The 18,038-nt window shown below is 35.4% G+C and overlaps 3 protein-coding genes across 3 annotated transcripts in view; 2 read left to right on the top strand and 1 right to left on the bottom strand.

The window, feature by feature from the left end:
• Positions 4,049–6,539, top strand: LOC109228497 (ectonucleotide pyrophosphatase/phosphodiesterase family member 1-like). Its single transcript, XM_019393606.1, has one exon. It carries the CDS (start codon positions 4,565–4,567, stop codon positions 6,053–6,055), a length of 1,491 nt encoding a protein of 496 aa, XP_019249151.1. The 5' UTR covers positions 4,049–4,564; the 3' UTR covers positions 6,056–6,539.
• Positions 8,382–10,573, bottom strand: LOC109228496 (ectonucleotide pyrophosphatase/phosphodiesterase family member 3-like). Its single transcript, XM_019393605.1, has one exon. The coding sequence runs from the start codon at positions 10,226–10,228 to the stop codon at positions 8,744–8,746; it is 1,485 nt and encodes a 494-aa protein (XP_019249150.1). The 5' UTR covers positions 10,229–10,573; the 3' UTR covers positions 8,382–8,743.
• The window catches only part of LOC109228495 (enhanced ethylene response protein 5), a 4,383-nt gene continuing 583 nt past the window's right edge, over positions 14,239–18,038 (top strand). The window contains exons 1-8 of the mRNA XM_019393604.1: positions 14,239–14,552; positions 15,107–15,243; positions 15,338–15,431; positions 15,509–15,873; positions 16,095–16,182; positions 17,523–17,599; positions 17,673–17,747; positions 17,828–17,933. Of these exons, the coding sequence (XP_019249149.1) occupies positions 14,385–14,552; positions 15,107–15,243; positions 15,338–15,431; positions 15,509–15,873; positions 16,095–16,182; positions 17,523–17,599; positions 17,673–17,747; positions 17,828–17,933 (1,110 nt within the window). The 5' untranslated portion in view covers positions 14,239–14,384. The remainder of the gene's footprint in view (positions 14,553–15,106; positions 15,244–15,337; positions 15,432–15,508; positions 15,874–16,094; positions 16,183–17,522; positions 17,600–17,672; positions 17,748–17,827; positions 17,934–18,038) is intronic.

Below are 18,038 nucleotides of genomic sequence, written 5' to 3'. Positions count from 1 at the left end.
ACACTCAAGTGAAACTTGATACCGTCCCTCACTTTGTGGCTGCCAACTTTCTAGCAGATCAAAGGGGGTCCTCCTTTACTAGAACTATTTCAGAGAGCTCTTGTAATAATTTAGCTAGTCTTGGGAATATCGGTGCTATAATTGGCACCTCTATTTTTTCTGATAGCTCCTTTAACTCTACAAATCATGGACTCGATCCCATTGGGACTTCCATGATAGAACATTGTAATGCTACTTAGTTTTGTTAATAAAGTATCCCTGTTAACCAAAAAAAAAAGTTACGCCTATGTTGTTCGGACTCTCCAAAAGTGCTGCCGCACCCGTGTCGGATCCTCCAAAAATACACTAAATTTGGAGGATCCGACACGCACCCAATAATATTTTTGAAGAGTCCGAGTAACATAGGTTATGACTGCGTTGGATGCAAGCGTTAGCCTATGGGAAAGCCTATTCCAACTTTGGTTACTCGACCAATGAAGGAAAACTATTTTATTATAATTGTCTGAAATCTCTTTACAATTCTTTATTTCCTCCACACATAAAATAAGCTATCAACATCTCTATTTATAATAGTATGAAACATATTTCAACTAGAAACAAGAAAGTCTATTCCTATATTTATTCTAACTGCAAATCATATTTAGACATGAATTAAATAAATCAAATTCTAAATAATTAAGGTTTCCTACTACAACTTTGAATTAGTTTTCCGGCAACCAAGGATTCAACTCTTTGGTGCCTTATTATTGCCTTTCTTCAAAAAAAATAAAAAAAAAATAAAAACAATTGGGGATGTTGGTATGTTTTTAAGGAATTTAATAAGGAGAATTGATACTATGAACTTTTGTTTAAGAAACCATACAATTTACAATTAATTCCTTTTCAAAATGTAGGACTGAATGTAGGGCCGGGCATATATCGGGTAAAATCAATAACCCGAACCGTTAGTTGTTTATTGGGTTATTGGTATTGGATTATTGGGTTAATGATTCGGAGTTTAGAATTTTTTCACTATTGGTTTATCGGTTCGGGCCTCGGTTTTCCAATTTTGTTAATGGGTTAACCGATAATCCAATAAGAATTAATAAGATTATGACTTTACCCTTAAGTGTATGTGTGTGTGTGTGTGTGTGTCTATATATATATATATATATATATATATATATATATATATATATATATATATATATATATATATATTCTAGGGCTTCAGTTCATTCTCTCCTATTCTTTCTCAGCCGCACTCTTTAGTTGCTTAATCTTCATTCTTTATAGACCTTACTAGTTACTCCTAGCGTAAGTATTTAGTCTTATACATTAGGCTTTTAATTTCTATAACAAAATTCATCTTTGTATAGGGATTGCTCTATGGTTTCTTTTTTCAAGTTAGGCATTTGACAAACAACATCCAGTTTTTCTTGGACTGTTTGAGGGCTTCAATGCTTGTGGAAGTGCAGGTATTGTGTGAAATAAAAATTCTAAATCAACTAGTATTGTTATCATATTGGAAGAGGCAGCTAATGCCTTGGAACATTTTGTGGGAATTGCTGTAGTTTGATAAGTATTTATCCAATGATTTTTTGGTGAGGCCTTAAGAATTGTGTAGTTGTTGTCTTGTTAACTTGAATTTGAATTATTAGTACTATATGTTTGGACTCGTTAATTTTAAGGTGAAATTACTACTACTTTGTATTATTATTAATGTATTTGGACAACTGTTGTTGAAGAATTAGTACTATTCCAGTTGTGGCCACTGGACAGAATGCATAAATGGGTAGTATACTATATGTGAATTCTTCTCTTTTTTGCTTAAAACCCTAGATTGAGTTATCTTATCGGGTAAACCGATAACCGAACCGATAAAGATCGATACCTGATAACCCGATATCTTATCGGTTCGATTATCGGTTTATCAAATTTGTAAACCGCTAATATTCATAACCGAACCGAACCGACCGATGCCCTCCTGTCCGATTCATAAGGATAGGAATAAACCGCTTTATGCTCAAAATGAGCAATAGTCATAAAAGGTCGTGTCATCTTTCTTCCATTTTTATCAATTGGATATTTAGTTTTTGCAAAAAAATAAGTACTTTTATTATTATTCATAGTTAATAAACAAGAGTTTTTCTTAACTCCGTTTTTACCCCATAGAGATATTGAATAGAAGGGGGTTTTTTGTTTCCCACCATAATTTTGAAAATGAACGTTTAAATGCCCTTCAAAAGTAAGTAAATAGATTCGAAACATATAAAATGCGGTTAATCCCGCCGTGGCCCAAGCTATTATTGCGAAAATTGGAGAATACAACCAACTATCATTAAGAATTTCATCTTTGGACCAAAAACAAGCAAGAGGTGGAATACCACAAAGAGAAAGTGTACCTAATAAAAATGTGATTTTGGTAATTGGTACATGTTTTCTTAAACCTCCCATAAGACCCATATTCTGGCTTTTAGCTGGAGAATATCCAACAATAGTTTCCATTGAATGAATAATGGATCCGGATCCTAAAAATAATAATGCTTTGGAATAAGCATGAGTAATCAAATGAAATAAAGCGCTTCGATAAGACCCCATACCAAGAGCTAACATCATATAACCCAATTGAGACATTGTGGAATAGGCTAAACCTCTCTTAATGTCTTTTCGAGCAAGAGCTAAAGTAGCTCCTAATAATACTGTTATTATTCCTATAACCGAGATCAAATACATTATGTAAGGTATAACTCTGAAAAGAGGAAGAAGCCGAGCTACCAGAAAAATTCCCGCCGCTACCTGTTTATTTAAAAAAAATATAACAGTGCATGCATCCTCCAATTAGAAATTCGTCGCTGGAAAAAGAAAAAGCATGCGTATGATCCTCTTTGTTTCCCCTCTCTCGACTTATAGATTATTGTCAAATTATTTATAGCATAAATTCTTGTGAATGATAAATTTCTCAATTTTTTTGTCATGATTAACAAATAAATTGTATATGGAAGAATTAGTAGATATGCTTAACCGCAAAATGGGAATGGGGTAGGATTATAAAGTTAAAAGTAATATGATGATGGAGCCAAATACCATAAGTTCATCTCATAAAGGGCTTGGCAATTGTGCATCATTAAACAACAAGGGTTCATTTGAGCACAATTACAAAGAGTTACTTATGCTGGATTAGGACTTTTCACAATAAGACAAGTTCGTTAGTATATATCATATTTAGTATCCTTAAATAAATGAAAAAAGAGTTTTCTTCTTATTTCACGTGTAAAGCATTTTTTGATGGTACAACCCAAGCAACTAAATGTCCAACTAACACACGCTCGACCAGTATCGGCTATATGAATCATCATTGATTAATTGTTCATGTTATGTTATTTAAGCTTGTGTTAGTCCAATATGACCAAAAGAATAATTTGTTTTCCGTACATTATATAAAGTCGTATGTAGATTTTTAACTCAACATGATGAAATTCAAATAACGGGTATAAACAAGCTAGAATTTATGTAAAACAATTACCATAGATAAAGTAAGTCGATGAAGCTCCATAAATTGACAATTTTCCAAATGTGGTAAGCTATAGTTTGAATAGCCCAATAAGGACTAGAACCATAAAAAATCGTAAAAATAGCATGGGCTAGCCAGTTTTCGGACTGGTCATTCAAAAATAGCCATTATTTTGCTGCAAGACGGAAAGTTCCAGCATAATATACTGGAGAGCGGTGCACCTGTGTATGAAGTTCCAACATATTATGCTGAACCGGTATATTATACTGGAACTCCAGAGTTCCAATATAATATACTAGAGTTCCAGCACACTTTGCTGGAACTCCAGTATGTTATACTGGAATTCCAGTATATTATGCTGGAGTATTTTCCGGATTTTGAACAGTATTTTCTTTCAGATTTATCTTTACATGAAAAGTGGTTAAATTTCGATTACTTTTGACACTGTGAGGATTTGTATTTTGTAACAATAATTACATTAGTAAAAGAAAAAAACTTTCACCACACAACCTCAAGAAAGTCACAGCTCTTTTCACTCTTTAAATTCCAACAATTACTGTAGTCTTGATTTTCTATATTTCCCAACAATAATCTAATCTTAACCTACCAGCTGCCAGACATGAGAACCATACAGTTGCACCATTATAATGCATTGACCTTTTCCTATTCCAAATCTTACTGCTTTTTCATTCTTTTGACCTTTACATCAACGTAAACTTAGCTATCTTTCCTTTTCTCAAGGAAAAATACGTAACTTAGACATTTAATTATTAAAAAAGTTTTGTTTTCAATTTGAAACACAATTTATAGAAATCAAAAACAAAACCATTATGATGCTATCAGAGTTGGTCCGGAAACAAAGGAGAAGAAAATTTTGGTTCTTGACCGGAGTCCGACAATCGCCGGCGGATTTCAAGGTATATATAGTGACTACAGTTTGCACTTCAGATACTGCGTTTACGCATTGAACAACCTCCTCATCATCCATCTTAGATAACTGATTCTCTCTTTAAAAATCCGACTACACCTTTCAATTCTTGCTGAAAGATAGTACCTTTTTTTGTTAGTGGGATGATGAATTCAGATTCAATCTCCCTCATAGCATCAAGCAACAACAAGCCAATGGCAATACCCACAAAGGAGGAGGAAGAAGAAGAACCACCAATTTCCACCACTTCTTTGCTTTCTTTTGACACAGATTCTTCTTCCCTGTCTACTCCTTCTAAACACCCTTTGACTACTCTAATTTTCACAGCCCTAATTCTTGTCACTTGTATAGCTCTCTCTGCAGCCTTTGCCTTTGGTTTCCTCTTCTTTTCCTCCTCTTCACGTCCTTCTCTATCCATTTCTGATGATATATCAGTTAGGCCACTCAAGAAACTCAAACGTCCAGTTGTTCTCTTGGTTTCTTCAGATGGGTTTCGCTTTGGATATCAGTACAAAACAGATACCCCTAATATCAATAGACTGATCAAGAATGGGACAGAAGCTGAATTGGGTTTAATACCTGTGTTTCCAACTTTGACTTTTCCTAATCATTATGCTATTGTTACTGGATTGTACCCTGCTTATCATGGTATTGTTAACAATTATTTTCTTGATCCCAATACTGGTGAAGCTTTTAGTATGAAGAGTTATGATCCCAAGTGGTGGCTCGGTGAGCCGCTTTGGGAAACTGTGGTCAATCACGGTCTTAAAGCTGCTACATATTTCTGGCCTGGCTCTGAGGTTAATAAAGGAGGTTGGACTTGTCCTCAATCTCTCTGTGTGATATATAATGGTTCTGTTCCATTTGAAGAAAGAGTTGATACAGTTTTGAACTACTTTGACTTGCCAAGTGATGAAATCCCGTCGTTTATGACGCTCTATTTCGGAGACCCTGATCATCAGGGTCACAAGGTTGGCCCAGATGATCCACAGATCACTGAAGCCATTACAAGAGTCGATAGGATGATTGGGAGGTTGATCCGGGGTTTAGAGGAAAGAGGGGTTTTTGAGGATGTGAACATCATAATGGTCGGCGATCATGGTATGGTTGGCACTTGTGATAAAAAGTTAATCTTTTTAGAGGATTTGGCTCAGTGGATTGAAATCCCAAAGGATTGGATACAGTCATATAGTCCATTGTTTTCCATTCGTCCACCACCAAGTTACTCCGCCAAGGATGTGGTTACCAAGATGAACAAGGGCTTAAAGTCAGGAAAGGTTGAGAACGGTCAGTATTTGAAAGTGTATCTGAAGGAGGAGCTGCCTGCTCGGCTTCATTATTCAGCTAGCGACCGAATACCACCCATCATTGGGTTGATTGATGAATCATTTAAGGTCGAGCAGAAGAGCTCAAAAAGGAAAGAGTGTGGTGGATCTCATGGGTATGACAATGCATTCTTCTCAATGAGGAGCATCTTCATTGCACATGGTCCTCAGTTTGCCAGGGGCCGTAAAGTCCCATCTTTTGAGAACATTCAGATTTACAACCTGGTTACCACAATCCTTAATATACAAGGAGCACCCAACAATGGGACAACATCATTTCCAAAGACGATTCTTTTACCCAGCCACTAAGACATTTTTGAGAAAGCTAATTACGGATGTGAGAGAATATCATCTGTTTTTGTATGCCTCACTTAGCAATTAAAAAGAAAGACTGTTAAAAGCTGATGTAAGGTGATGAACTACTTCTGAATAGAACACAAATTCAGGGAAGTAGGAACGATTTTTTCTTCCTACGAATCTTCGTTTACTTCATTTTAAAACTTTCTTTTTGGGCAATCTTGGTTCCCTACACAAACAAGGATGTGTATGCTCCAAGTTATATCAATGGAAACTCAGACCCTACGATATGGAAAACGAAAGCCTTTGAATTGAAGGGCAATTTGATTTTTTTCCTGTGTTCCTATGGAGATATTGGCATTACTATGTGAAAATGGTGTATTACTGTTCAACTACTGCGAAAAGGCTTGACACACACCCCATAAACATAAAAGCAAATTGCATGTGAAGAATTTCTGTGAACCATATTTTACGAGGAGAGCAATCTACTTTGATAGTATTTCTTTTTTTCCTTTTCTTTTCTTTTTTAATATTTCGATAGTTGGTTTCTATTAAGGCTGTGTTTGGATGCATTAGCCTATTCCATCTTTGGTTACTCGACCAACACTTCAACTCTTTGGTGCTTCTTATTGCCTTTCTTGGAAGCTATCTTCAGAACAAAAGAAAGAGAAAAAAGGCCAATTAGATTGGAAGAACTTTTGTGTTTTTATTGTGCTGCTGCTATTTTTTCTAAGGAATTTTATAAGAGAATTCGAACTCTGAATTTTAGTTTAAGAAATCATACAATTTACAATTATTTCCCTCTTTTTTTTTATTTGCACCGGGTGTCCGAGTCTCTAAGAGACCCGACTAATCCCGGGGGTGCACAGGCCCTCGGCAAGGAGTTTCCCGCAAGTGCACCACGGTTAATTCAGGGATGACCCTCAAAAATTGTTTGCACCCAGTGGGTTTCGAACTTGAGACCTTGAAAGGGAGCAAACCCCAAGGCTCAAGTCTATTGCCACCAGGCCAACCCCTGAGGGTTTACAATTATTTCCCTTTTTAAGATGTTGGATTGAAAGATTATTTTAGATTCTTGTCTAATTGTCTTTGTCACCATAATTATAGAGACATTGCAACCTATAATGCTAGGAAGAATTAAGCACTTGAGATTGTTGTTTTCCATTTGTATTTTAGAGGGCTTACTTCATTAATCTAATATGCTATTCATAATCTACTAGCTATCAGACATGACAGCCAAACAGTTGCACCATTATAATGCATTGACGTTTATAACAATATTAGGTATCTTTCATTTCTTAAAGCAACATATGACATTATGACCTATCAATGGAGAAAAGAAGAAAAGATCTTAATGTAATCTCCAATCCTATCTTACTTGCTTAATTTTTCTGCTAATATATGATATAAAAGCTTCACTGAGAATTACCAACTAGAATTAAGGTACTCAGTGTCCAACATTAACAGACACAGAAGAAAAACACTACAAATATAAAGGAACATTTTTTCATATCCAAATCAAATGAAAACCACTATCAAACATCTAAGCGGAAAAATGTGCAATAACTATTGAATTCTATGAGTCGACAAACACTTGAAAGGTCCATCTTGCCAAAGAAACTTCTTCTCTCTAGAAAGAAGAAAAACAAAGTGAAGTAAAAATAGTTATCCACTAAAAGCAGGCTATTTTGGTTTGGAAATGCGTATAGAAACAACATCTTTGAGACCAGGTATAACATTACAAATTTCTCTAAAGAGTGCCACGGGGAAGGATAACCATGAAAACGGGATTCAACAGCAAGTACAGAGAAATAAAGACACTTTCATGAAAATAAGAATGTGTTAATCACAACAATCACCGTCCAAGACTATTGCCTTGACAATGCGACACTAGGAAACATGCTCCAGCATCCTCTTGTAATAGTAGTAGGAACAACAAAAATGGCAGCACAAGCTAAATGTAAACCTAACCTATGATCAAGAGCACGGACTATGAAGTCAAAGTTCCTAGTACCAATCACACATGGCAAACAGATATGTGACGATTTTTCGCAGAACGAATTTAGATGAGTCCATTTCACTCTAAGTCCCAAAGAAAATGTTTAAAGTTTATCTAGTTATGAACGTTGCTGCTTCCATCATTTGCGGTTTCAATTTTATCAACTCATCAATCAAAAAAACAATGGATGGAACATCATATGAATAAAGGAGAAAGAAATCTTTCTCATTCTAGAGTGTTCCCACCCACCCACCCACCCCAAAACCAAAAAAAGAAATGCCAAAAATCCACAAAGGAAACGAGATGATAGATAACAAAATACATACCAAACATATGGAGTAAAAGATAGAATATGGATACTGATAACTTTTCATTTAGAAAAAAGATAGAATATGAATATGTTTAACAAATATATCGAAGGACATTCTTTTATCGATTCATTCTCTATCTACACAACAGCCACAATCTAGTAAGTTAAAAATAGGCCAGCTATAAAAATAAAAGCTGCAGCACCTAATAGACTAATTCCAGAAGCCAATAAAAGTGAAGTCATGCCACGAGGTACAAAGGTGCATCACCTTAAATCAACTATAACAATTTTTTTTTCTCTAATTGCTAAGTGAAGCATACAAAAATCACATGATATTCTCTCACCTTGTAGCATGAAGAATCCATCCCTAATTAGCTTTGTCAAAAATGTCTCAGTGGCTGGGTAAAAGAATCGTCTTCGGAAATGATGCTGTCCCATTATTGGATGCTCCTTGTATATTAAGGATTGTGGTGACCAGGTTGTAAATCTGAACGTTCTCAAAAGATGGCACTTTACTGCCCCTGGCAAACTGAGGACCATGGGCAATGAAAATGGTCCTCATTGAGAAGAATGCATTGTCATACCCATGAGATCCACCACACTCTTTCCTTTTTGAGCTCTTCTGCTCGACCTTAAATGATTCATCAATCAACCCAATGATGGGTGGTATCCGATCGCTTGCAGAATAATGCAGCCGGGCAGGCAGCTCCTCCTTCAGATAGACTTTCAAATACTGACCATTCTGAACCTTCCCCGACTTTAAACCCTCATTCATCTTGGTAACCACATCCTTAGCGGAGTAACTTGGTGGCGGACGAATGGAAAGCAATGGACTATATGATTGTATCCAATCCTTTGGAATTTCAATCCAGGGAGCCAAATCCTCCAAAAAGATTAACTTTTTATCACAAGTACCAACCATACCATGATCGCCAACCATTATAATGTTCACATCCTCAAAAACCCCTTTTTCTTCTAAACCTCGGATCAACCTCCCAATCATACCATCAACTCTTGCAATGGCTTCAGTGATTTGAGGATCATCTGGCCCAACCTTGTGACCCTGATGATCAGGATCTTCAAAATAGAGTGTCATGAATGAAGGAATTTCATCAGTTGGCAAGTCAAAGTAGTTCAGAACAGTATCAACTCTTTCCTCAAATGACACAGAACCATTATACCTCATACATAGAGATTCAGGACAAGTCCAACCTCCTTTAATCACCTCGGAGCCAGGCCAGAAATAAGTGGCAGCCTTAAGACCATGATTGACCACAGTCTCCCAAAGCGGCTCGCCGAGCCACCACTTGGGATCATGACTCCCCATACTGAAAGCCTCTCCAGTATTGGGATCAAGAAAGAAATTATTTATAATACCATGATAAGCAGGGTATAAACCAGTAACAATGGCGTAATGATTAGGAAAAGTCAAAGTTGGGAACACAGGAATTAAACCCAATTCGGCTTCTGTCCCATTCCTAATCAATCTATTGATATTTGGCACATCTGTTTTGTACTGATATCCAAAGCGAAACCCATCTGAGGAAATCAATAGAACAACTGGGCGTTTGAGTTTCTTGAGTGGCCGTGATACAACATCAGAAATGGGTTGAGAGGGATGTGAATAAGAGGAGGAAAAGAAGAGGAAACCAAAGGCAATAGCTGCAGAGAGAGCTATACAAGTAACGAGAATTAGAGCAGTAAAAATTACATTAGTCAAAGGGGGTTTAGGAGAAGTAGATGGGCATGAAGCATCTGTGTCAAAAGAAAGCAAAGAAGTGGAAATTGGTGGGTCTTCTTCTTCCTCTTTTGTGGGTACTGCCATTGGCTTGTTGTTGCAAGATGCTATACGGGACATTGAATCAGAATTCATCATCCCACATAGAAAAAGATACAATCTTGAGCTTAGAAAATTGCAAACAAAAACAAGAATTGAAAAGGGTGTAGCTGGATTTCAAAAGGATATATCAGTTACCTGAGATCGAACGACGAGGTTCGGAACTACGTTCGTCTGCTGTGTATTCAACAGTTCTTGTTATGGCAGATGAGAAATGGAGTGTGAAGGAAGTGAAATGGATTTATTAGTTGAAAGGGAGGCGTCAGACTCAAAAGGTAGCAGAATTAATTAGCAAGTCAGATGCTGGACTTTCGTCAAGACTACGGAAGATCAGTTTGGTGCTTAAGATCAAAGAAAGTAATTTCTGCACAATAATTGGGGAATTTCCTATGTGGATACCACAATATTACTACTACGTCTCAGTGAGAAAAAGTGTGTTTGACTATTAACACCTTGTTTGAATTATTACGTGTCGTTTCACAATGTATCGTATTGTATTGTACTGTACTGTATTGTATTGTTTGATAAAATATTTGGATAGATTGTATCGTTTGCCGTCGTTTCATGATGTCACGCACTAACAATATGAAGAAGAAAAAACTTGCGACATTACTTAAAAAAAATGGATACAAAGTAGATAAATTATATAAAAAGGTAGGCTAAATAATAAAAAATAATTATTTAATAATAAGGAAGAACAAAATAAAAGAATAAGCAAGTAAACAACGCCACCACACCAAATCGGTCGTTCCATAAAGTCACACTTTTCGTCGTTACGTAACGATGTATTTAACGATACGATACAACAAAATTTAAGTAACAATCAAAACAAACATTGTATTTAAAGTAATAATACGGTACAATACAATAGGTAACAACCATCCAAACGAGCTGTAAGATTAACGCGATATACATAACAATAAATTATTCATTAAATTCATGTTAGTTGAAATTAGCATAACCCTTAATATTCATTTGGATTCACATTATTAGAAAAATTCAATAATTTGAGATCTCGGCACTAAAAATATTCTATAACTTTTACCGGTATACACATTTTTAGTCAAACTAAAAGACTCTTAACAAACGTTGGATCTATTGTAACTCTACAAGCATATTGTCATACTTATAAACTAGTTGGTATTGCATGTATGAATTTTTTACTTCTATTATATTTTTCGTCAAATCTGTATAAATTCATAGATATTGTATGACTTTTGAGAAAATTTCTTATCATTTAATTTTAGTATTGTGTTTCCACACCTTTAGTTCAATACATCATTAAGGTCCGATCAAGCATGGAAAAATCATTTCAAGCAAACTTTCTCTCAATTAACTTGTATGTGTGCTACTCCTACATTTTGATAAGAAGTTAGACAAAATAAAAATTTATGAATACAAATGGAGACTTGTGGGAAAAAATATATAATGAAAACGAGATAATAACAATAGGAGATTGAGACAAGAGAGGGGATGATTTTTCAATCAAATATGTGTACATGAAATTCTATACGTGGTCCAATTATAGGCTTTGAACATCATAAGTTACAATAGGGAACTCTAATATGCTTATTTATTAATGCATAATATCATTATTATGAGGGTTATAGGCGTTGCATATGTAGGAGTTACTCGACAATACTAATGAGATTATTTACAACATTTATACATTTTAACTTCTGTTTTAAAAGGCACAAATTGGGACTCATTCGGGGCTCACTTCAGGGCGGAGCACTCGTAAAACGCCCCTGTGCTTATGTGTGGTGCTTAGTTCCATGAGACTTACCCATCGACCATCGGGGCTTACGCCCCGAACACATCCAACGCCCAGCGTACTGGGCTTGCCTAATAGAACTTTATGCAATTGTATGCAATTAACCTTGTAAATCCTCAATTTTTCTTAATAAATCGTTGACTATTCAAAATTACTTTTTTCTTAATCATAAATCGTTAAGTTGAGAGTATTTTATGTCATAATTAAAATAAAAATTATTGCACGTTATCCATTAAGACTGCTATGATAGTTAATTTTAAATAAATCTTTTATTTAAAAAGTATTTATTTATTAACTTTTGTTATGCCTTTACTATATAATAGTTCGTAATTTTTTTATAATTATTTTTTTAAATATTTTTTTTCCACGTTTACGAGATACAATACTTATTAATTTAATAGCTCAGTATTAACTAGTAACTATTTACCAATAATTAGTTATCATGGTATTGTATGGTGAATTATGTGTCACTTTATTAAATTGTTAATACTTAAAAATAAATGATGCGAGAGAATAATATTTAAATTATTGAATTATATTTTTATATAAATTCTCTTTCAAATAGAAAGCATATTAAAGAAAAGGAGTATTTAAGAAAAATATCAAATTATAATATCGAAATTCTTTCAAGATTCATTACTTTTTAAGAGATACATATAAGATTTTGTATCGAATACATTACTTTTGATGTTTGAGTTGCAATGACGTTGAAGCTATTTGCATATTGTGATATATGTCATACTTTTTGTATTACTCATAGTTGAATTATAATATAATAATATTTTAAATATATTATTTGTTATATTTTATGATTTTAATGTANTGTGCTCTTCCGATCTTTTTTATTTTATACTATCTTAAAATTCTTGAAATCAGTAAAATTTAAAGATTCGTGGGACTTACGCCCCATGTCTCAGGGCTTACGCCTCGCCTCACGCCCCCACCTTTTAAAACATTGATTTTAACTACAAAAAATAAAGTTCATACTTCATAATACTCTGTAGGTAATTTCTAAATACGGAAAAGGGTCAAATATGTCCCTGTACTATCGAGAATAGTTTAAATATGCACTTCGTTATACTATCTGGTTATATAAAACCCTACCGTTATACCATAAAACAAATATACCCTTATTTTTAACAGAGATCAAATTGACCCGTCCCTTTCTTTTTTTTGCCCGGTTCACTTGCAAAAAATACTACCCGACCCAAAGCTTACTTGTTAGTAACAAACAAGAAATAAAGGATTTTGCATATATCATCGGAGGTTTGCCGGAACTGTAAAAAATGGATTATATAGTAGCATCAAAACAGAACATACAAGGTTAGTAAAACCCGATGAAGCAATACCAACAATGTCAATGAGACCGTGGCAATAATAAAAAATTGCAATTTCTCCAGCAATTTAATAAGTCTGGATATCAAGATTCTGGCATATTTCCAAATTAAAATCTAATCACAAAACTAGTTAGACTAATTCGATACCACAAACCAAAATTTTGGTTCTGAAAAATGAAGTAACCATCAGACAGACAATAAAAGTCGCGTGAGACGGTGCTACAAAGGCGTTAGACAATAAAGCAGCGGTCAGAGGGAACATGTGCGCAAAGGTCGCCAGAAATTCTTCGGCAAGATTCTGACCAAACACCGAGGTCGGGGTTTCAGCTATCTATTTTGTCTCTCTTCCAGATCCGTAAAATAAAAGGAAAATACGAAAAAGGAGAGCAAATGACTTGCCGGAAAAATATATTTCCGGTCAGATCCAATAAAATCCAGACCCAAAACTTTCAGATCTCCGGTCTCTTTTATGTATTTCTCCAGATCCGTTTATAAATGTGTATATAGGTAGAGAAAGCGAAAAGAAGGTGTGAGGTGACAAATTTAAAGGTTCTCCATGATCTACGGCGAGTTCGCCGGTGGAGATTCCGGCGATGGTCATTATAGTGTGGTGAGGAGAAGAGAGGAGGAAAAGAGGAGAGAGAAGCAATGGGGATAGACTTTGGTCGGGTAGTATTTTTTGCAAGTGAACCGGGTAAAAAAAGAAAGGGATGGGTCAATTTGATCTGGTGAAGCCACGTGGCACTCCGTTAAAAATAAGGGAATATTTGATTTATAATAGTATAACGGTAGGGTCTTATATAACCGGATAGTATTACGAAGGGTATATTTAAACTATTTTCCAGAGCACAGGGACATATTTGAAACTTTTCCGTTCTAAATATTTAAAAATCTGTCGAAAAAATTAAAAGACTAATGTCAAGGTGCGACAATATAAACGGCGTCGTTCCAGCCTCATTCTCCTTCAGAGAAATTGAGTCCCCTTTTGGTGTCTGCTCCCGCGGCCATTCCCGAGCATAACCAAAAGCTTAAACGATCACCGGAATTGGAATCAGATAGCTGAAGAAGAAGGAGAAGGACAACAATGGCATATATAAGTATGGGGGAAGCTCATAGAAGAATCACTGACTTCTTAAACCGCTTCTCCGACGCCGTTTCGTCCCAAGACGCCAAGTCCCTCTCCCTTATCTTCTCTCTCTCTTCTAACCCTTCTTTCCTCGTTGCTGTCTCCGATGCCCTCATCACTTTCCAGGTCACTTCCATCTCTCTCTCTCTCTCTCGCGCGCGCGCTGTTATTTCGCTTTTTATGCCCTTTAAATTTTATTCAATCTTTCGAGATTTGTTTTAAAAAATTGTCTTTTGCGCATTCAATAGCTAAAGAACACCTAGGCATAGCTCAAAAGTCCGTTTTGACTGTGGGTTCACTTTAGATATTGAATTCATGAGTGTACTAAAGTCTTTTTATTTCGCATGAACTAAATAGCTTTATGTTTTCCTTTAGAACTTAGGGCTTTGAATCAGATTGATGATTCCTTTTTCTCGGTAATTCGGATTCTAAGGATGAAGTTTCGGTGTGCATTGTATTACTTTTGCAACTGATATTTCCTAGTACGGTAAATTTAAATTTCGCATTGGGTTTCTTATGTCTCTTTTATGTGAGGCAATGGTCACTAATAACATAGTTGCATATTTTTTGAGATGCAATCTGGCATGTGAATGAATGCTTCTTGTAGATAGCAAAACCCCCGTTATAAAATTTGATCTTTAATTTTGTGGTTATTTTGGTGTATCGCGTGTCTAAAACAGGATGCTAGCAGAGTAATCAGACAAGCTGATAGATACTCTCAGTATGCAGATATTCTACTCCCTCTATTTCGTGCTTTACAAAGTTATCGACTCAGAAACTTGGTTGAATCTTACCAGGCTTTTGAAAAAGCTGCCAAGTGAGTTAAACTTCACTTCTCTCCTTTTTCTTTCTTTTCCCTCTACCCCTTGTCTCCCTTCACAGGGGCAAACATTGATTTGTGGAGATTGCAGTGCATTTACTCAGGAGTTCCGCAACTGGGAATCCGCTTGGGCGTTGGAAGCACTTTACGTCATCGCCTATGAAACTAGAATTCTAGCTGAAAGGGTAAGAGCTACTCTTGTTAGTTTTAGAAAATGAGAAGGTTTATTGAAGGTAACCGATGTATGTTTTTGAGTGTATAGGCAGATAGAGAGTTGGCTTCTAATGGGAAAACACCTGAAAAGCTGAAAGGTGCTGGCTCATTTCTCATGAAAGTATTTGGAGTCCTTGCTGGAAAAGGATCGAAACGTGTTGGAGCTTTATATGTGACTTGCCAGCTGTTCAAAATATACTTCAAGCTCGGAACAGTTCACTTGTGTAAAAGTGTTACAAGAAGCATTGAAACTGCCCGCGTTTTCGATTTTGAGGAATTTCCTCTTAGGGATAAGGTTACTTACATGTATTATACTGGGCGGTTGGAGGTCTACAATGAAAATTTTTCCGCTGCTGATCATAAGCTATCATACGCTCTAAGCCATTGCAATCCTCGGAAAGTAAGAAATATAAGGTCTGTATAGGTTCCTGCTATGTTTCAGGATTATAATGTTTCACTCATGAAAGGAAATAGTAGTAGTTATAAAGAATATTAGAATGAATTTCCTGCGACAAGTATCAATTTTCTGCAATAAATGCTGAATATAAATTCAAGGAGTCAGTTTTCTATTTCAAGCACCAAACTAGACACTTTTACTGACAGCATTTGGTTCATCTTTTATGCATTTTTTACAGGATGATTCTAAAATATCTGATACCTGTGAAGCTCTCAATCGGCATCTTACCTAAAACTTCACTTTTGGAGAAGTACAATTTGACTGAGGTATTGCATGTCTTCTAATTCATTCAGCTTGAAATATTAAGATTATTTTGGATAAGTAAGAAATACCATTTACTTATATCAACGGAAAAACTGCTACTCTCTTTTAATAGCTCGGATTAGCCTATTAGTCAACTACTATGGGATTAGGCATTTTGCTAGCTGTTAAGACCTATCTAGTCAGGTCTAGGTACTCTGTACTAAAACATGAACTGCCAAGATATATGTATTAAGTGCTGTTCAAGATTAATTGAGAATATATGTTGGTATTCGATCCTATAAGTTCCTGTGACTACATTAAGCCGAGCAAGATTGTGATTTCATTTCCCATGGAAAACATGTTACACTCAGATCGCATCAACAAAATTGATACTCTTAGTTGAATGGTTTCTAGGAAGCAAGTGTCTGTAGTGTAAGGTACCAACTAGTTGGCCAATAGAAATTGTTTTTTTTGCTTTTTGTCTATTCTTTATTGTCATAATCGTCTATCGTCTTTAGTGTTTATGCTCTTGCTTCGTTTATTCCTTCGTTCTTTGACGTGAAAAAATGTACTCCATGCCATGATCTTTTACTTGGAGTTCTTTCCTCGAAAGTTAAAGAATTGTTGATATTCTACTGTAATTAACTTACATCAACTCTGTTTCTGGTTCAGAAAGACCTCAACACTGCTCTACTTTCTTCTATTAAAACAAGTTATTCATTTGCCCTATTCAACTTATTTTTAAAAGAAGCTTGGTCCATATGTGAAGTTCATTGCACCCTTAACCTCCTTTCTCTTTCTTTATTTCTTTTTATGAATTTTTTGGAAACTGTGTTCTAAAGGTACTACTTCATCAGATCCATCCCATATGTGAAGTTCATTGCACCCTCAACCTCCTCCTTTCTTTCTTTCTTTCTTTCTTTTTTATGGAATTTTTGAAAACTGTGTTCTAAAACTTTTTTTTTGAAACTGGTAACTTTTAACTGTGTTCTAAAACTTACCCAAAAAAAACGAAGGTTCTCACTTCATCAGAAGAGGGAAAATTCTGAAAAGTTTGTCCAATGTAGAAGATCAATGTATTCAAAGTACTTCTACTAAGAGGAGTTAGTGAACCAGTTTATTTAGTTGAGCTTGGTAGATCTTTCGTTGTCTCTAGATGATGACAAAACAGGAGTTCTGTTCGATAAAATGATGTCTATCATGGGAAATACCATGTAGCTTTCTAGTGTTTAAATGCAAGGAGGTGCACTTCTTATGAATCAGAAGGCGTGATTGTTGACTTTATGACGAGTAGATGTAGAAAACAATAGTTTCATGCTTTGTAATCTGACTCTCATTTTTTTCTTTTATATTGTTTTTACAGTACAACAACATTGTGCTTGCTCTTAGAAGGGGGGATCTACAACTTCTTCGACGTGCTCTGCAGGAGCATGAAGACCCGTATGTTTACTTTTCCTTATTACATGTGAGGCATTATATTTGCATATCCTAATAGTACTCCTCCCGTTACCAGGTTCTTAAGGTCTGGTGTTTATCTTGTCCTGGAAAAGCTAGAGCTCCAAGTTTACCAGAGGTTACTAAAGAAGATGTAAGTGTCATACTTTTCTTTTTATTGTTTCTGTCTAATTGTATTTAGGTATTAAAATCACTGTATTAATGGTCATACAGCTATATCATCCAGAAGCAGAAAGATCAGAATAAAGCTCACCAAATCAAGTTAGACTTAATTGTTAGAGCTTTAAAATGGCTTGAAATTGATATGGATGTTGATGAGGTAAACTATTTGGCTCTTATAGACTGGTTGGTAAAGATTTCATCTTCCTTTTTCAATTGGCGCTCTTCCTTTACACACACACACACACACAGACCAAAAAAAAAA

This window comes from Nicotiana attenuata, chromosome 7 (genome assembly GCF_001879085.1).
Source record: "Nicotiana attenuata strain UT chromosome 7, NIATTr2, whole genome shotgun sequence".
Lineage (NCBI taxonomy): Eukaryota > Viridiplantae > Streptophyta > Magnoliopsida > Solanales > Solanaceae > Nicotiana > Nicotiana attenuata.
This window is presented reverse-complemented; position numbering and strand designations above follow the sequence as displayed.